At 41.8% G+C, this 21,483-nt stretch overlaps 1 protein-coding gene across 1 annotated transcript; it reads right to left on the bottom strand.

Moving 5' to 3' along the window:
- Window positions 1–4,942: 4,942 nt before the first annotated feature.
- znf653 (zinc finger protein 653) lies at window positions 4,943–21,081 on the bottom strand (the record flags this gene model as incomplete). The annotated part of the gene is made up of 10 exons (XM_079252935.1): window positions 4,943–5,120; window positions 9,857–9,956; window positions 13,316–13,430; window positions 13,510–13,621; window positions 13,757–13,841; window positions 16,775–16,952; window positions 17,038–17,537; window positions 17,632–17,949; window positions 20,614–20,654; window positions 20,798–21,081. 10 exons carry the CDS (start codon window positions 21,079–21,081, stop codon window positions 4,943–4,945), a joined length of 1,911 nt encoding a protein of 636 aa, XP_079109061.1.
- Window positions 21,082–21,483: the final 402 nt, after the last annotated feature.

Here is a 21,483-nt window from a genome sequence, read left to right on the forward strand (position 1 = left end):
ATTTTTTAAGGCACAGCATGTAAACAAAGTTGTTAACTTTGATGACGTGTTGGAGGTGCGCTGATTTGAACAAGCCTCAGGGTGGATCCTTTCTGATGCATTACCCAACAATAGGAGGGAACGTCTGCTCATTTCAAACGCAGCTCCATGTGCACAAAACAAACATTTCCCTTGCTTGGTGCTTTTATGAATGTTTTTTCATTGCATGTTTGGTGAACAGCGCTGCATGAATACACCAGAACATGTTAGTAGTCCCAGATGTAAATGATGTGAACTTCACAGAGACATTTTAGCTTATGAGAACGTAGAGCAGGCATGTCGACTCCTTTACCTACACCAAGGAAGTTATGCTTTTCTGGTATTTACCTGTCTGTCTGTCTGTCTGTGTGATGGTAACTTTACACATAAACTACTGGATGATTTTCATGACTTTTTTCAGAGAATGAGTCCTGGTCTAAGATTAGATTAGATTTTGGGAGTGATCTGGATCCTCATCTGAATTCAGGAACTTTTAAAAAGGTTTCCTCGTTTTTGTGACAAACAACCATTTTCAGTGCATGAAACTCCACTTTATGAATGAGTGAAAGTGCCCACCCCACATGGGATCATATGACTAGAAACATTTAAAGGAAGATGAACATTACATCACTTCTCAGTCTCATGTCCATGCCGTTTCTACAGATTTCACAATACTGAAAATGTTTTACTTTCAAGCAACCAACTCCACATACCACCTTCTGTGGGTCAGATGTTTGAAGCGGGGATACTTTGAAAACCTGTAGGGCTGCAGCCCTTATGGGTCCGAGTTGAGTGACCTCCTCCCAGACAATCAGGGCATCAGTCACACACCAGACAGTCTGTGGTGTGACATTGCAGTGGACAGAACGAGACATGTCTCAGAGATGCTGGATTGGATTCAGGTCTGGTCAGTCCATAGCATCAATGCCTTCATCACGCAGGAGCTCCTCACACACAAGGCCGAGCATGGTCCCTCATCAGAAGGCATGTAGATCCTCTGCAGCAGCATATGGTCTGACAATCACTTTGAGAGTATGTCTGGTTTTGTTTCTTTTTTAAGTTACTTTTGTTTTTTTTTTTGTATGTTTTATTTTATTGGACATATCAAAATAAACTTTCCAAACTTTACAATGAGCCCGAGGATCTCTTCTTGGTACCCAACAGCAGTCAGGTGTGTGTGGCCATCCAATCATACACCTCCCCACACCATCACTTACCTACTGCCAACCAGTCATGCTGTTGCAGGGAGCACAACGTTCTCCACAGCGTCAGACTCCATGTCTGTCACATGTTCTCAGTGTGACCTCTGGTCCCTGAAGAGCACATGGCACAGATGTCCAACCTTCAAACCATGGAGTTCTCTGGCAAATGACAATCATCCCACTTATGTACCATATACGAGGCCCTCGTACCACCGACATGGAGTATGACAGTTTGAGCAGAAACTTGTACATTAATGCCCTGCTGGAGGTAATTCAGCAGTCCTTCTGCTGAGTTGTTGCCCTCCTTCAAACCTCCTGATATCTCCTCCATGCTCTCCACACTGTGCTGGGAGATGTGTAACTACCTGACCTGCGGGTTGCAGACACCGTCTCATGTTACATCTACTGGTGAGTGACTGGCGAGATGCAAATGTGACCAAAAATCTGGCAGAAAGGATGAAGGCAGGGAACTTTGTGTCCACCACCTCATTTGTTTTTAGGGCTTTTCTTGCTAGTTGCTTCTAATTTCCACCTGCTGTCTGCTGCATTGAAACATCAGGAGAAACTGATCAGTCTGTGTTAACTGGACAGACAGACGGAGACGGCACAAGTAGGACTGGCTTGGAGCTACATTGTCATGATTATGTGCTCTTTTATTTCAGATGGATTTAGAGCAGCGTAGAAGCAACTAGCATGAGGAGAGATTTGTTTAAAAAAAAAAACTATCATCATGGGAGTGTTTTGATCATGCTTTTGAAAAGGTAAAAACTTTTCAACTGATCATTTAGAGAAAGCGATCGATGTTTTCACCTTGTTGATGCTGGAAGGTCCATCAAAGCTTCTCTGCGGTTTCATTTGCAGCTTCTTCAGTGTGGAGCAGTTCCACTCTTTATAATTGAGACCACATTGTATCAATTCCAGCTTCCTTCACATCTCCAAACCCATTTTAGCTTCAATAGCAAGATCTCACTGTTTGTTTTTAAGCCATTAAATGTGTTAGCACCTTATCTGACTCCTTCCAGACCGGCTGACTGGATGCTTCTGGTTGTTCCAACGCATTGTTCCAAACAGCTCTCCTTTCTGGGATGGTATCTGGAAGATGTGTCATTTGCAGATAGGAGTTCATTTTATTCACCACCAGATCCCAGAAAATGGGTCTCTGGAGTCCAGGTGAACACCTCGGACGTGTTCACCTTCCAGGACTCGCTGCTGAACTGCGAGAATGTCGACATGAAATCCAGACTAGAGCTCCTCACACGGTGGTTTTAATGCTGTGGCTGATCAGCATAAGTCCACTTCACTGAAGTAGGAGTTTATGATAAAAGGTCAAACATTTAATCCTTGATTTCTGCACACTCACACTTCCTCAGAAACACACACACACACACACACCGATTTCGTCACAAAGAAATCATTTGTGACAAAGAAATAACTAAGTGAAAAAGCTGATTAAAACGCCATATATTTACAATAAGTACTAAAAAAGTGACGTATGAAGAGGGAAACTGCTTTTACTTAGAGACTGAACACAAACAGAACAGAAAGGAAAACCACAGGAGGGAGGTGAGATTTCCTGAGAACTCATGTTTTCTTGTTCGTGGCATTGAGTCGGGAAACACAAATGATAAAAAGATGCATCTAAACATCCTCACCTGAACAAAATAAAACATGTTCTCTATGAGTCTGACGTGTGAAAACCTAAAGCAGCTGGAGGCGGATGTTAAAACCAAACGTGGAAGCCGAGTCAGTTTCAGTCCCGCCTCCACATCAACCCACCACACCGGTTTGTAATCAGTAATCTCTCCTGGTTGTGCATTAAAGAACAGAGCGACAGCCTTTAAATATTACCACGGCATCATTTTCCCCTCTTTGTAAACATGTCGCTGCAGAACGCCGTCCAGATTAAAAGAAGCTCCAACTCTGACGTGGCGTCATCACGCCGGATCTGCTTGTATCCACATGACACCATGAGGTGGCGGTCAACCTCCCCGTCGTAGACCAGAGTGTGTGATTGTGACAAAATGCCTTACGTCTGATTTGTTTCTCGTTGCTCCTATAGGTCAGATCGCTGAGTGATCGATGCTACTTCAGGGTTTCTTGGGAAGCCATAAAGACAAGGAGAGCAAGGCAAAGACTTTCTGAAAAGACGCTGAAAGAAAACGATGTGAAGTTTGCGTTGAGATCACATGGAGCTAAAACATGCCGAAGTTTATAAAGGTTTATAATCACTTTACTTTAGCCGGATAAGGTCCTTCTTTCATCCACTTCTCCTTGTGGATAAATTAGCGCTCATGTGGTGATGACAGCAATAGCTGCTGTTCTTCTTTTACTTTCTATGCTTGCTGTTGTTAAACAAGAAGTAAACTGGAAGTCAGCTGAGTCACACTGAATGTGAACTGCTGATCTGATTAGGATGGAGACTGGGATCCCATGGAGACTCTAGACCATGATAGTGTGTTTACACTAAACATACGTAACAACACTGTCATAAAAATGTGTTTATAAACAAGAAGAAACTGCAGGATTTGACATGAAGGGTCTGAATCCCAAAATGTTTTCCATATTTCATCTACTTGGTCGTGTAAACCCGACTGAAGCTCCAGCTACAGTTGTGCTCATATTTATTCATTAAATTTATTCATTTATTCATTACAGAAGGAAAAATCAGCTGCCTGGTTAATAAGCTGAAATTGACTAAAGAAATAATAAATAAAAAATTTTTATAAATCATGACATTATTTTCTAATTCTGGTTCAATAGAAATATTTCTTTAAAAAGCAAACAAATAAGAATTTATGACATATCACATCAGTCATAAACTAATATTTAGTTAAACAATCCTTTAATGTTTCCGCTCCAGTCAGGTGTTTTCTGTTCCTCTCAGTCAGACTTCTGCACCTGTTGACAGGTATTTTGTCCCACTGTTCAACAGAAAAGTCTCGAATTTGTCCAGGAACAATTTGTTTGTTTTTTCTTTCTTCAACTCAATTAAATGAAAAAACAGTCTCTTATATTACTAAATTATATTTTTGCAAATTTTTAGTTATTGTTCCTTTTTTTAAGTCTCCAGTTATTTGAGTGACTGTTGTAAATTCAGCCTTTTCTTTAATGAAAGGGGATGGATACATATGAGCACAACTGTAGTTCGAGCCGAGCTGACAGATACGTCTCATCTCATATGTTTCATGGATATATGATGTCATAACGTTTTTAACGTTATCTACTGTGCGAAGTCTCATCTAAACGGACATGATGTCTTGCAGCGTCCTTCCACATGAGCTGCTTCGCTTTGTGTGACCGCCACCTCAGCGCCAGGACTGAACACAGACACGATAATGATGTGAAACCTTTCCTTCAGAAGGGGAAGTTAGCTGGTTAGCTGAGACACCTGTGTGGCTTCAACAAGCAGACAGACTAAGAAACCCATGGAGATTTGCTAAAGTTGCAAAGCTGACTGAACAGTTGCATAACAGTCTCTTAGGAAGAGTTTAATAAATGCTCCAAAACGAGTTTTTTTCCTCTCTGCACTGAACACAGCAGGTTAAAAACCCACTTCTGCCGTCTCCTCTGACAGCTTGTGTCCTGCTCAGCTGTGGCACCGACTTGCTTCTGCTTCACAGCAAGCAGCCATGATGATTGTGGCGTCCTCCACGCGAGCGCCGGGACGACCGCAGTCTCTCCACTGGGAGTCTTCCTGGTCCATCCAGGGGTCTCGCGACGGTTCAGGTCACCTGCTTCTCCGGGTGGCTCTTCAGCTTGTGGAATTTGACGCTTTCCAGCTTCTCGAACCGCTTGTCGCAGAAGTCGCAGGTGAAGTTGTAGTGGGCCTCTGGAGTGTGCTTCTTCATGTGCCAGTTGAGCGACGCTCGCTGGCGGCACTGGTATCCGCAGATTTCACACCTGGTGGAGGATTATGACACATAGTTACATTACATGTTTGTTTTTCCTTTACATGTCTTTTTTCTGTTGAACTACAGAAATTAATGGTCACATTATGAGGTGGGGAAAGTTTTGAACAGCATTTAAAAGTTGCATCTGAACTTAAGGAGTTTGAGGAGTACCGTCATCGACGACACGTTAAATCTTCAGCATTTTGAACATGTCAACACCTGTTTGCAGAGGTGTTAAATACAAATACTTTGTTGCCTTACTTAAGTAGATATTTGGAGTATATATACTTCATTGGAGTAATTATTTTTTAGACAACTTTCTACTTCTACTCCTTACATTTTTGCACAATTATCTGTACTTTCTACTCCTTACAATTTAAAAATACAAATAAAAGTAGTTTGTCCTACATCTTTTCTGCATGCGTATATTATATATATATATATATATATATATATATATATATATATATATATATATGGATAAGCTGTTTGAGACGTAGCTCTAACTTTGTGTACATGGAAGATTAAATATTGGACAAGTTGTTTTGACACAGATTTAATGCCTTAAGAGGCTGGAGAACATGTGGATTATAATGAACTGACATGAACAATGCAAAGACACACATCCAGATGTCAGGATCACCAGTTCTGCACCAGCTGGACCTTAAACTGGTGAAGCGGCTTTAAGAATGAAGCAGGTTACAGAGAGGTTACATATTAAGGAAAGGAGAGCAGCAAACTCCCATAAAGTTGCAGGTATTGCCAAGTAGATGGACAATATGATGTTGTGTGGATGTTTTTTGGGGGGTTAACGATGAGGGGGGAGAAGGATAACGTAAAAACTGGAGGGATTTATGTGTCTAGATGGAGATACGCTCACTGGCCTTTTTATAAAGTCATTTATCTGGAGCCTTTTTACCCTCAGAACTGCTTTAATTCCAGAGGTGTCAAGAAACAAAGTACAAATACTTCGTTACCTTACTTAAGTAGAAGTTTGGGGGTATCTAGACTATTTTCTTATCAATTATCACTTCATTTTTTTGTTTGTCTCCTAATACAAATCTGTTGCCCTTCCTACAGATAAGCTTATATTTACTTATATTCTAACAAAGGTTGCTGATAAGTTGGACTCTTTGCAACATTACAATGCTTACAGTCATTCCATCCAGGCCATGAAATACATCTTAATGCTCATAAATGGTTCTTTAAAATATTTGCATTGCAACCAAATGTTTTCATTTTTCATCAGAATCTAAGTGGCTGAGAAGATGCAGAGCTTCCCAGATTTTTTAGTATTAACCTTCTGATATAACATTATAGTCATTATAACATTTAGAAAAACTTTATTTTGGGGGAGTCCACTGTAGGCTCTGGTGCCACAGGTTAAGCTTTCCTCTTTAATGGTATTTTTCACACCTGCATTACTTTTACTTTTATACTTTTAGGTATTTTTAAATCAGTACTTTTACACTTTTACTTAAGTAAAAAAAAATTGAGTTGGTACTTTTGCTTTTACAGAAGTCTTTTTAAACCTGAGTATCTATACTTTTACCTGAGTAATAAATGTGAATAATTTTGACACCACTGCCGGTTTGCCTTTCAGCTCCATCACTTCTGCTGATGAGGCTTCAGGATCAGGTCTTCAGCAGTTTTAAGCAACACTTCCAGCTCCGTCATCTGGTTGCTTCTGCTGTCTTGAAGCCATTTAGATTTTTTTTTTTTTATCAACATTGTATGTCACGTTGTTGATGTGTTGCTTTAGGTTTTCTTTGTCACATTACTCTGTGTGCCTTACAAGCTGCCTGTCTGGGTTGAATAAAGTCATTCAAATGGAACTGAACTCAGTCATTACAGACGGCGGCAAGAAAGTATTTCTTTGTGTCACAAGATGTTAGATATTAAAAGGTACATTATGTCAGAATCACTGACATCTAGTGGTAAAGATGGACGTTTTTTTCTAGACAAACATGTTTCCATGTGTGAATGGATCCGGTGGCCTCAGGTGCAGAAACTACTTTAACATTATGTACATTTAAACTGTCTTCTTCTGTGGTCCTTTTAAGGTGTTACCTATCCCAAACGGTGCTCCAGCATCTATGAAACAAAACCAGTGCTGTAGCTTTGAAGGTACACAGAGTTGTTTGTCCATTCAGAGACACCGTAGTAAAAATAGTGCCACTCACAGCAGTGTCAAGCCAGATACAGATGACAGAATCCTAAAGTTAGTTTTTATTTTTGGCATTTTTGGTCAGAGGAAGGGTTGGGTGGTGTGCGTGTGTGGGTAACGTGTGTGTGTGTGTTTTTAAATGTGAAACTTTTAAATTATTTTTAATGTTAAACAACTTTTCTGCAATACAAATAAAGCTTGATTTGACTTTGATTTAATATAGCAGCTGCTATGTACGTGAACCCAAAGCAAGTTGACATAAATGGTTCATTATAAGAGAATTAAAGAATAAGTTATTTTAAAAGATGATTAGAAATAAAAAAAACTGTTTTTTTATATCTTACATTTTTCTGTCAATGAACTTTGAATTCGTTACACTCTGCAGCTCTAAAGTGAGCAGGGGACGGGGCGGGGGGAGGAAGAGCAGTTGTCCTTCAACTGGAAAGTTGGGGGATCGATTCCAGGCTTTCCCTAACAGGCCGAAGTGTCCTAGGGCAAGACCCCAGATGTGCTTATCGGGTTATGAGTGTGTGTGTGTGTGTGTGTGTGTGTGTGTGTGTGTGTGTGTGTGTGTGTGTGTGTGTGTGAATGGGTGAATATGACAAGTAGTGTAAAGCGCTTTGAGTGGTCTGTATGACTAGAAAAGCGCTATAGAAGTACAAGTCCATTTACCATTTACCATTACATCTATGAGCTAATTATACCAACGTCTCCTCGTGCTGACGGGATTTTTAAACACTTCTTGTGATATTGATTGCAGTACAACTGCACCACCTGCTGGTGTGAACCGGTATACAGGACAGCACCTACTAGTGGCCTTTCAGTGTGGAGTTTGCATGTTCTCCCCGTGTATGCGTGGGTTCTCTCCTGGTACTCCAGCTTCCTCCCACTGTCCAAAAACATGCATGTTGGGTTAATTGGTTACTATAAATTGTCCTTAGGAGTGTGTGTGTGAGCGTGAATGGTTGTCTCTTTGTTAGCCCTGCGATGGACTGGCGAGCTGTCCAGGGTGTACCCCTCCTCTCGCCCAAAGACTGCTGGGATAGGCTCCAGCTCCCTCGCGACCCTTAATCAGACCGAGCGGTATGAATAATGAATGAATGACCACACTGACTGTCAGTTGTTTTGCTGTTTTCACAACAGATGAAAATATGGCGGTTTTCCATTAAACAGATTGACTCGGTACCTCTTCACACGTCGTCGTGTTCTAATACAGATGGCACATCTCATTGTGACGGGTCAGAGACAGAACTTTGTTGTGTGTTTCATATCCTGCACTGATTCAGCAGTGGGATTTCATCTCTTGGCCGGCCTGCGAACGCCTCTGCATCGTACCTGATGAGCGGGCAAATGTGGCGGGGAGAGGGAAGTCTGGGCTTCCCTGCTTAGGCTGCTGGCCCGCGACCCGACCCCGGATACGCGGCATAAAACGGATGGATGGATGATTGTGCTTCTGAACGTGGTTATGACTGGCATCAGGTGAGAGAGTTTCAATATCTGCTGCCAGTAACCATAACAACCGAGCTGCAGAGCGCAGCGACATCGTTAGTCCTGCTCAGTCTGTGATGCGTCTGCTCAAATATCCAGAATTCATGCCGTAACTTTTCCAGACCTAAACAAGGAAATGTGTGTGCCGCTACAGAGTTCCTCAGACACACAGGGGAAGATTGTCATCAACAAGCTGCAGCGTGAAAACATCACAGTACGGCTCCGACTCGGCACAGCTGAGATACCAAAAGCCAAAAAAGTATGGGACCGTTTGGGTTCCGCTCAACAGGAAAAACAAAAGTAAAGCAGAATAAATAATAAATAAATGAGAAGAGCTGAAAACATGATGGAAAAGCACCAACAGAGAACTTGCATGTGAAGTCTGCCATCTGAGTGGTGCAGGACGACACTTCCTACTGCTGCTCTGCGTACGGTGACCAGATCTTCTCTCACCAAATGTGGGACAAAGACTGGAAATGTGAGACTCCACTCTGCCATGACAAATTATCAAAACATAAACTTTCTATTCTGCCTTTTGGTAATAAAATTACGAACCAAAAATAACAAATCTGCGTTTTTTGTGACTCTGTGCCGTTTCACGTCATATTCCCCGCCGTGTGACATGGAAAAATGACTTTGACAAACCCTCTCACAGCCTCCTCGAACAGGTTTAACCCAGGAATAAATGCTTTCCCAGTCTTTGTTGTAACAACACTTCCTTTTCTTCTTCGCTGCGGTCGCCTCCTTGTCCTCCATGATCAATCGGTGCATTTATTTATTTATTTTTGTTATTGGGTGCATCTTAGATGTGCATTAAGTCCCACCTCCTAGTTTGATTGACATGAGTGTAACTCAAATCAGTAGGCAGCGTGATGTGACAGACATCAAATATTTTGCCACACACAATTAGTAAAAGCCAGTTTTGTTTTGTTTTCCTTCACACAAGTGAAGACTGGTCGTAACAATGCGGGACAGCGCCCCGTTTTGTGTGAAAAGTAATAGAAATGCGGGACTATCCCATACAAAGCGTGACATCTGGCCACTCTAGCTCTGTGCAGAACTTCACACATGTTGTCAGTGTGTTTTCTTACTGGAGTGGTGTTTCTCCTGTGTGTGTCCGTCTATGAACCTCCAGATGATTCTTGCGCTTGAAGGATTTCCCACATGTCTCACAGATGAAATCTCTCACACCTGCACAGAGACACACATTCACATTTAGTGTTTAATGCTTTACTCTATAATCACACTGTGCGTAACTTTGTTTTACATTTTTATTCTCAAGTGTGGAATAACCTTGTTATTACCTCCACCGGGTTATGTCATGTGCCAGCGGTTATCTGTCTGTCTGCAACTCTACGCAAAAACTACCGGACGGATTTTCATGTTTTTATTTTCCCAGAACAACTCTTGGTCTAACTTAGATTCTATTTAATGTTGGGAGAGATCCGGATCAGCATCTGGATCCAGGAATGTTTAGAATGATTCTTCATGATTGTGAGAAAGGATCCTATTCTGTATTTATGCATTTAACTCCACAATAAATAGTCAAGTTGGTTTGACAGAAAATCCAAGAGAAGTTTAAGTTTTACAGAATATCAAAGATAGATGTGGATCCTGGAAAAGTTCTGGATACTGCCATCCAGAACAGGAACAACATTCTGGATACTACCATCCAGGATACTACCATCCAGAACAGGAACAACATTCTGGATGCTACCATCCAGGATACTACCATCCAGAACAGGAACAACGTTCTGGATACTGCAGAACAGGAACAACGTTCTGGACGCTACCATCCAGAACAGGAACAACATTCTGGATACTGCAGAACAGGAACAACATTCTGAATGCTACCATCCAGAACAGGAACAACATTCTGGATGCTACCATCCAGAACAGGAACAACATTCTGGATGCTACCATCCAGAACAGGAACAACATTCTGGATACTGCAGAACAGGAACAACATTCTGGATACTACCATCCAGAACAGGAACAACGTTCTGGATACTGCAGAACAGGAACATTCTGGATGCTACCATCCAGAACAGGAACAACATTCTGGATACTACCATCCAGAACAGGAACAACATTCTTGATACTACCATCCAGAACAGGAACAACGTTCTTGATACTACCATCCAGAACAGGAACAACATTCTGGATACTACCATCCAGGATACTACCATCCAGAACAGGAACAACATTCTGGATGCTACCATCCAGGATACTACCATCCAGAACAGGAACAACGTTATGGATACTGCAGAACAGGAACAACATTCTGGATGCTACCATCCAGAACAGGAACAACGTTCTGGATACTGCAGAACAGGAACAACATTCTGGATGCTACCATCCAGAACAGGAACAACATTCTGGATGCTACCATCCAGAACAGGAACAACGTTCTGGATACTGCAGAACAGGAACAACATTCTGAATGCTACCATCCAGAACAGGAACAACATTCTGGATGCTACCATGCAGAACAGGAACAACGTTCTGGATACTGCAGAACAGGAACATTCTGGATGCTACCATCCAGAACAGGAACAACATTCTGGATACTACCATCCAGAACAGGAACAACATTCTTGATACTACCATCCAGAACAGGAACAACGTTCTTGATACTACCATCAAGAACAGGAACAACATTCTGGATACTACCATCCAGAACAGGAACAACATTCTGGATGCTACCATCCAGAACAGGAACAACATTCTGGATACTACCATCCAGAACAGGAACAACATTCTGGTTACTACCATCCAGAACAGGAACAACATTCTTGATACTACCATCCAGAACAGGAACAACGTTCTTGATACTACCATCCAGAACAGGAACAACATTCTGGACGCTACCATCCAGAACAGGAACAACATTCTTGATACTACCATCCAGAACAGGAACAACATTCTGGATGCTACCATCCAGAACAGGAACAACGTTCTGGACGCTACCATCCAGAACAGGAACAACATTCTGGACACTACCATCCAGAACAGGAACAACATTCTGGATACTACCATCCAGAACAGGAACAACATTCTGGATGCTACCATCCAGAACAGGAACAACATTCTGGATACTACCCATCCAGAACAGGAACAACATTCTGGATACTACCATCCAGAACAGGAACAACATTCTGGATGCTACCATCCAGAACAGCCATCCAGAACAGGAACAACATTCTGGATGCTACCATCCAGAACAGCCAACCAGAACAGGAACAACATTCTGGATGCTACCATCCAGAACAGCCATCCAGAACAGGAACAACATTCTGGATGCTACCATCCACAACAGCCATCCAGAACAGGAACAACATTCTGGATGCTACCATCCAGAACAGCCAACCAGAACAGGAACAACATTCTGGATGCTACCATCCAGAACAGGAACAACATTCTGGATGCTACCATCCAGAACAGCCATCCAGAACAGGAACAACATTCTGGATGCTACCATCCAGAACAGCCAACCAGAACAGGAACAACATTCTGGATGCTACCATCCAGAACAGCCATCCAGAACAGGAACAACATTCTGGATGCTACCATCCACAACAGCCATCCAGAACAGGAACAACATTCTGGATGCTACCATCCAGAACAGCCAACCAGAACAGGAACAACATTCTGGATGCTACCATCCAGAACAGCCATCCAGAACAGGAACAACATTCTGGATACTACCATCCAGAACAGGAACAACATTCTGGATGCTACCATCCAGAACAGGAACAACATTCTGGATGCTACCATCCAGAACAGGAACAACGTTCTGGATGCTACCATCCAGAACAGGAACAACGTTCTGGATGCTACCATCCAGAACAGGAACAACGTTCTGGATGCTACCATCCAGAACAGGAACAACGTTCTGGATACTACCATTCAGAACAGGAACAACATTCTGGATACTACCATCCAGAACAGGAAAAACGTTCTTGATACTACCATTCAGAACAGGAACAACGTTCTGGATACTACCATCCAGAACAGGAACAACGTTCTTGATACTACCATCCAGAACAGGAACAACGTTCTTGATACTATTATTCAGAACAGGAACAACATTCTGGATGCTACCATCCAGAACAGGAACAACGTTCTTGATACTACCATCCAGAACAGGAACAACATTCTGGATACTACCATCCAGAACAGGAAAAAACATGTGATCTTTGGCGTTTTCATCACTGTAAGAGAACAAACTAAGAGATAAACATGCAACAAACACCACAATAAAAGCCAAGACACAGTGGATCCATTATCAGTGTGTCTGGGAATCTCATCGTGTTTCCATATGACATGAATGTAGAATTATAACAGGTTGGAAATCACTGTATGTGTTGAAAAGAGCTGATTGGTGGAGGTCTGCACTCTCTGAGAGCTTTTCTAGTTTTTAAACATCTTGATGTTTATTCAGTTACAAACCATGTGTGTGTTTGTCGCTGTAACAAGACACATGTCCTGATGAAGGAACAGTTAAGTCTATTTATGAATATAGAGTTGTTGAATGTGTCAGAGCCCACCTGAATGGATGATCATGTGACGGTGCAGGTGGTTTGACAGGTAGAATTTCTTCCCGCAGCCAGGATGAGGGCAAACCTTGGTCCTGCCTTTCCGGTGAACTAGATTGACATGATTCTACACACAACAACTATTACTTTAGTCTTCTGCAAGAGGAAAGGAGGATAAAGGTGACGAGAATGAAGCAGTATTTCACCTGAAAGCTGCTAATGGCTACATAAACCTGACTGCAGCCTTCATACGGACAGTGGAACATCTTCAGCATCCCATCAGCCTCGATGACGGGGCCTCGTTTGCTTCTCCTTGACCTGACACTACAAAAGGAAAAAAAACGCAAACTGTGAACTTAACGTACAAGAACAAAGAGGAGTAGAACTACATTACAATACCAGCTGCTCTGATGGGAGTCAAAGCTTTGTTTCGGTGAGATGTGGAGGACTAACCTGCTCAGACACCTCTGCAGCTGTCTGCTGTTGCTCAGCTCCAAAGTCTCCACGGCAGGCTGCAGCAGCTGTTTGTCACTCAAACCTGCACAACAACACAGAGGTTGTGGTTGAGCTGGTTGCACAAAGAAGCACTTTTACAGACACACAACTTTATTTCACTACACGAGACAGCAGGGATGTAAACATGAACACCACATTTTAAAAAAAATATTTTAAATAACGTTTTTTTTTTTTTTTTTACCAATTATGGAGCTTACAGGAATTACATAAAGTACACTGGATTCATATTCCTGTTTGCAGTTAGAGAGCAGAGTGATAAATGATACGTTGTCCATCACCACTGACATCCATTAAAAAGTTGCCATGTCCCAAAAGTTAATAAGCAAAGCTGGCAAATGTCAAGACAAACATAAATGTGTTATAAAACCAACTTTTCCTGCCAGATGTGGTGAAAACATCAAACTCTGGTGCAGTGTTTCCCAGTCCAGGTCCTCAGGACCCCCTGGCCTGCATGTTTTCTACTTGTTCCTCCTATAAAACACCTGAGTCACATTACTGAACGTGACCATCAAGCATTTTACTTCATTCAGGTGTGTTAAAGTGGGGTTACTGTAAAACATGCAGGGTAGGGGGTTAAAAGGACCTGGGATGGGAAACACTGCTTTAGTGCAACATAATGTTTCAGTTAAGGTTTATAGACTTCTGTGTCGCACAGCTAAGATACTTTGCATAGTTTTATTTGGTTAATGTCCACTCCAAATATGACCTCACACTGGCTATGGTTAGTACAAAAATCAACTGAATGATGAAAACCACATATTTAAGTATTTATACATACATAGCAGGCCTTATCGTTAATATAATATCCAGCAGTAACATGACATGTTTTCCAGTCCTACAAATGATAGTTTTTATCTACTATTTTTCAAGTGCCGACACAAAAGAACAAACAACAAATAAGCTCCGGAGATTACCCTAAATGTTGACTGAATGCTGGAGGGAGGGGCTGACAACGCAGGACTTTATGCATAAAAGATGTGACTCAGTTTTATTCTCCAACTAAGAACACCTACAAGAGAACGTTTGCAGATGTGTAACTCTCGCAGAAGCTTCAGGATTGGTTAAAGGTAGGGGTGGGAAAATCTAATAGAAAAATCAGAAATCTGGATTTTTTTTCTTCACAATTTTAAAATAAATTTTTTTGTTTAAAAAATTGATTTTTTTCCAAATAAATAAAATGTATGCACTATAAAATTTTTTTGTCATTTTTATTGTGTTTTTATTGATCTTTTTACTTGTCTTCTTAGGCATTATAGCAGCAGAATGATGGTCTGGCTACTGCGTTTTTTTTTCCTAATTGAAATGAAAAACGACGAGCAAAATAAATTTTAGACATTTTTTGTTTGTAATCTACAAAAATCAGCAATATCGGAGAATTGTGAGAATAGCAATTTAAATCAAATCGGCACCTAAAAAAATTGGAATTGAATTGAATCGAGACAAAAGCAGTCACCGCCCTCGTAAAAGGTATAAAATAAGTAAAAGGAATCAAATAAGTCAGAAGTAAAGAAGAAAACACCGTCATGAATGGAAAAGCAGCACAGGTGAAACTATCAGTAACAGCACAGTTAAATCTTCATAACCTTTATTAGTTCCACTCCCACCTGACTTGACTTTTTCACACCAAAGCAGTGGAGAGGTAAGAGCAGCAAAACCCCACAGCTGTGAGATGGCCCCCTAGTGGTGGAAAGATGCTACAACATGTTGACGTGGATTTGTGAAGCAGTTGTAGAAACCACAGGCAGACGTAACCACTGGCCACTTCATTAGGTTCACCTTGCAGGTATCAAGTTAGACACCTTTTCTTCTTCAGAGCTGTCTTCTTTCTTCCTGTCACAGAGCCAAAACAGTGTTGGAAACTTTTCTCAGAGATTTTCTCCAAGTCAACATGAAGCATCACAGTTGCTGCACATCCATGATAAGAATCTGCCGTTCCACCACGTCCCAAAGCTGCTCTGTTGGACTGAGATCTGGTGACTGTGGAGGCCGTTGGAGGACAGTGAACTCATCGTCATGGTGGAGATGATGTGAGCTTTGTGACATGATGGATCCTCCTGCTGGAAGTTTCCATCAGAAGATGCTACATTGTGCTCAGAAAGGGATGGACATGGTCAGCAGCAGGACTCAGGTAGGCTGTGCTGGTTAAACCAGGTCATGGTGGGACTAAGAGGTCCAAAGTGGACCATGAAAATACCCAGCACACCTTTCCACCACCAGCCTGAAGCCTTGATCCTGACGGCAGGATGGATCCATGTCTGCTTGATGTTTCCAGCAGATTCTGATCCTACCATGTGAACGTGGAGCTGAACTGGAGACTCATCAGACCAGTTTCTCCATCTTCTATTGTCCAGTTCTGGTGAGTCTGTGTGAATTGTAGCCTCAGTTTCCTGTTCTTACTGACAGGAGGGAACCCGCTGTGGTCTTCTGCTGCTGGAGACCATCTGCTTCCAGGCTGGACGTGTTGTGTGTTCAGAGATGATGTTCTGCAGATCTTGGTTGGAACCAGTTCTTACTGGACTTCCTGTTGTCTTTCCATCATCTCCAACCAGTCTGCCCATTCTCCTCTGACCTCTGACATTCTGGTCCAGACAACTGGAGCTCGCTGGATATTTTCTTTTTATTTCTTCAGACCTTCTCTGGAAACACTTGAGATGGTTTTGTGTGAAAATCCCAGCAGATTAGCAGTTTCTGAAGTACTCAAAGCAACAACAAGCCACGTTCAAATCCACTTAAATCTCCTTTTTCCTTTATCCTGATGCTCAGTTGGAACTTCAGTAGGTCGTCTTCACCATCTCAGCTTTTTCAGTATTCCTACATCCCCTTTAACTGCTCGGTTTGTTGATATTATGCTCTAGTTGCATAAAAATTATTAATAAATGGACTTAACTTATCAACAGCAGTTGTTATATGGAGTTTAAAATAGTCCAAAAAGTTTAAGTAATAAATTCAGCCCACCTGTCATGGAGTCTTCTTCCTCCGCTGTTCTGACTTTAGAGTCAGGTGCACACACGTGGTTGTAGGTGGGACCCCCGATGATGGAGCAGGTGACTTCCTCCACATTTCCACCGCCCACGTTGAGCTGGATCCCTTCCGATGCCAAAGTCGCATAACTGGGGCCGGTAATGATTATCAACTGGGACAAGCCAGGAATAAACAACAATAACACTTCTGAAAAAACAACAATCAGTCCATGAGGTGTGCAGCCTCAGCTCACCTACCTGGGAGCCCTCCAGACCCGTCGTCTGGTCAGGAATCTCGCAGCCGGTCACCACCGTCTGCAGAGCGTGAGGGTTGAACAGTTCGCTCGGCTCTCGTGGCTGCAGGGCCGGTGGGACCGTCAGCTCCAGCTCACCTCCCAGTGGAACGGAGTCGTTTAAACTCTGCGACAGAACCGAGTCCTCATCCGGCTCGTCGGCTAAGGAGGCCGTCATGCACTCAAAATCGTGCCCGTCACTGATTTCTTCTTCTTCTTCTGTGAGTTTCTCTCCCTCTCCTTCCCCTCCATCCTGGCCCTGCCTCAGATCCCCTGCAGGGAGGGGGTGCAGCGCTCCTGTGAGGATGCCTTGCTGTTGAATCATCTCCATCTCCCACACAGGCTGTCCTGTCTGCGTAGCATCGCTGGGGGGCGACTCTGCTGCAGGCAGCTGGTTTGGAGTTACAGCTTCCTCCCTTTGGCCCACAGCTGCTTGCTGTTCCTCTGACACACTTTCCCCGACATCTACAAAGGACGTAGATTAAAAAGACTGATAAATAATAATGACATAGAGCGATTATTACAAAATCAAGCCCAAAATGAAAACAGACAGCTGCACCTTTTAACTTTCTGTGAGCCTCCTTCCTTCTCTGTCGGCTTACGGAGCTTTTAGCCAGCGGTGTGTCGGCTTTGACTGCAGCGTCTCCGTCACTGTCCTCGTCTCCTCTCTCCTCATGCTCAGACTCGCTCGCCTCGCTCTGTGGGGAGAAAAGGTACTGCACAAAGGAGTGGTTGGAGTCGCACTGCCAGACAGCAGCGGTGGACAAGTTGGCTTTGGGCTGCAGCACTCTGAGCTGGGGCTCATGGGGGCAGGAGCTCCTGTGCTCCTGGTACCAACACACAAGACTCTGGAGGCTGGACACAGGCTGATTTCCGCCTGTGAGAAAGCGAAGGTTGATAGATTAGTGGGGACATCAACAAAGGTTGATGAGGAATCTGTGTTAATTTAGGCTTAATACAAGATTTCAGACATCGTACATCGTCATGCTGCTGTTTAGTTCTGTCATGATGCTCTGTACATTTACACATTCAGACCGATCTGGACTGCAGGCAGGCGTCAGGCTGCAAACTTTTCCAGCGCAGTGTTATCAAACTGTAACATCTTAACATTTATGCAGTTTCATAAATAAACAACTTAAGCTTGGCTTTAAGACAATGACTATTTACACTCAGGAAACTGCACAAATTTTACTCTTAAGGATTGTGGATGTGGCCAGTTAGATAGTGGGTAGAAAGTTAGTCGTCTTACTGAAATGTTTACCAAACAGATGCTGAATAAAGCCATGTACATGATATTAACCATCTCGGCTGCAGAATTACTAAACAAATCTCAAAGATACAAAAATGATTTTACTCTTCTTTCATTGAGACACTAAACAGAAACAACAGGAGGAGCTGGTGCTTGCTCATTGTAATGACTGTTTATTTAGTTTTTATTCTGTTTTGCTGTTTTATTTCTATCCTGTAATGTGAAGATGCTGCTGTGCTTTCTGTTATTATTATTTTTTTCTATGTTTTCTATATTCTCGCTGCATACAAACTAACTTTTTTAGGACAAAGAAGAAACTGAAACTGTGCTGTAGAAATCAAGCTTGTTCGTGCAAATCTAATGTCAGATATGAAATCCAAGTTGACTTTTGTTGGAAAAGTGTCCCAACACAAGAAGAACAGTGACTCTTTATGCAAATGTCATGTAAATAATACAACACTACTACGACATTTTTCCTTAGATAAAAATGTGAGAATGAATGTCAGAGCATGACATTAAATATCTGTCCATGTTTACAGCTCATCAATTTTAACATCAGCATAAAGAAGCTCCTTCTGCACAGTTTCTTTTTCAAGCTTCTATTATTAGGGGTGGGAAAATCCAATCAAAAATAAAAAAATCTGGATTTTTTCTTTTTGCTTTAGAATTTTAAAATAGTTTTTTTTGTTTTAAAAAAAATCAATTTTTTTCTTCAAATAAATAATTCATTATGAATTTTTTGTCATTTTTATTGGTTTATTTGATCTTTTAACTTGTCTTCTTGGGCATTATAGCAGCAGAATGATGGTCTGTCTACTGTGTTGTTTTTTCCTCATTGAAATCAAGAAAAATGACGAGCAAAAGAAAAAGCTTTATACTTTTATTTTGTTTTAAATCTACAAAAATCAGCAATATCAAAGAATTGTGAGAATCACAATTTAAATCTAATCGGCACCCAAAAAAATCGGAATCGAATCGGATCGGGACAAAAGCATATCGTCACAGCCCTGGCTTCTATACTGACCCGTACCCTAAAAAAGTCAGGTAAAACCAGTGCCTTAAGTGGGCTGGTATGCAGCGGTACGCAGTACCGGCACTTTTAATTTCTATCCCTTTGCGTACCGGGACTATTTTTTACAGCATATAGTGCAGACTGGGACTTACCAGCTTTCTTCGGCAATCAGTATATCCTCCTACGACTTCACCACATATTACAACTTATATTTGTTGATTTTTATTTTTTTTTAAAAAAGTCGCCTCAAAAGAAATAGCGGTTTAGACGCATAACCCTTGCTGTCATCCACAGCGTCACGCCGCACGTCACGTTGTTCACTCTTCTGTGTTTACATTGAAGTGGACGTGCTTTGAATGAGAGGAAAGGCGGAGAAAATAAACTATGGCGGCTGTAATGTTACAAACTGGAGCAGAGCTGAGTGATGACAGTAGTACTACTTAACAGTCATTTACTACAGTAGTACTACTTAACAGTCATTTACTACAGTAGTACTACTTAACAGTCATTTACGACACCAGACAATGAAGGTCAGATGATGCAGACTAAGTGTACGGCTGGTCAGTATTTTGAGTTTTTGAAGATTATTTCTAGATTAAAGATAAGATAATATTGCTAAGTGTTATGGACCAGGTCGGATGCTGGGAAAACATATTTCACAGAGGAAAAGTGTAATAGTAATACACCGTTAAATTAGTCTGGTAATAAGCTAAATAAGTCTAAATGTTTTTTTGTTTTTAATCCTTTCATGGATAGTGGCCCTGTAGTGGGCATCTATTTCCAAGCTGTTTTCTTGCATATTCATGAATGAGGAGGGTATTTTTTGTAAATAAACCACTTCAGTGGGTTTTTTTTTTTTTTTTATTTAAAAATGTGAAAAATGTTGCATTGTTTTATTATTAATTCATGCATGTAAGGGTTAATTAACTTTAAGTTTATGTATTACCTTTCAGTGTTTTTAATGTCCAGCAATGAGGCTTAAAGTTCATAAGTGTCTCCATGGCACTTTGAATCCGGCAAATGTGGATTTGATTCAGAACTTGCTGGTTTTTTTGTAATTTCTGTGCTATAAAACTATTAATATACAGATCAATCTATAGATCTACATATAAGTATCAGCCATGTTTTTGTCCCATATTTGCATGACAAACTGACATAAATCATTAAGGGAATACCACCACTTATTTTGTTCCGCCTAAAGCACTGGGTAAAACACCTCCAAGTTAGTCATACTAGGTTGATTTAGGAAAATAGTCCTACTTTGTAAAAGGATTACTCACTTCTTTTCTGTTTTCCTGATACTTCTGATGCAGATTTCTTCCTGTAATGCAGAAAAAACATCATTTAATTAAACTATTCTGCATTTAAATCTGTACAGCAGTGAAGTAATAGCAAGTAAACCTAAAATCACACAACTACTGACTCTTCTTTAGACGCTAAACGACGTGAGGAGATATTTCTAACCCGCAATACTTTAGCTGGTATGTTTCTCCGTACGTGGAGTCCAGCTGGAGGAGATACTCCGCCAGCCCAGCATCACTCAGACCAGTCCGCCTGCGGAGCTCGCTCCACAGCTTGTGCGCCTCTCCGAGGTAAACCCTCCTCACGTCGTACTTCTTCCGGGACTCCAGACGCCTCTGCGCTCGGTCGGAGTCTGTTAGCCTTGGACGTCCCCTGCAGCGCCTGGAAACACCCTGGTCCCCGGCTTGGTTCGCGTCCTGGGGACTGTCAGCCGGGCGATGCGCCATCTTGGCATTAACAGCTGATGTGATTAACATACCGGAAGTTAGTTTAAGCTTCACCGGAAGCAATCATAAAGTGTTGTTTCTAAGTGGTTTTTTTTTTTTTTTTTTTTTTACTGTGAGTTTGTCAACCGAACAGGCACACCAAACTAATCACGTAGACCAAAATGTCGTGAGAGAGTTATTCATGAAGTAGGCTTTGACCATAGACATAATATATGCTGGGGAGTGAAACAGCATAGCCGCCATATTGGATAGGTCTCCGCTTTCGGGTCTTGCTACTATGGGGTTCCGTTTGTGTCAAAAAAAGTATATGTAATATGCGTACATGTTGTTGGTTTATGTTGTTCCAATGTGTCTTTGGTACATGTCTATGGCCTAATGTTTTTGACAAGTGTTGTTGCTTTT

The sequence above is a fragment of the Telmatherina bonti genome (assembly GCF_933228915.1).
Source record: "Telmatherina bonti genome assembly, chromosome: 14".
NCBI classification, from domain to species: domain Eukaryota; kingdom Metazoa; phylum Chordata; class Actinopteri; order Atheriniformes; family Telmatherinidae; genus Telmatherina; species Telmatherina bonti.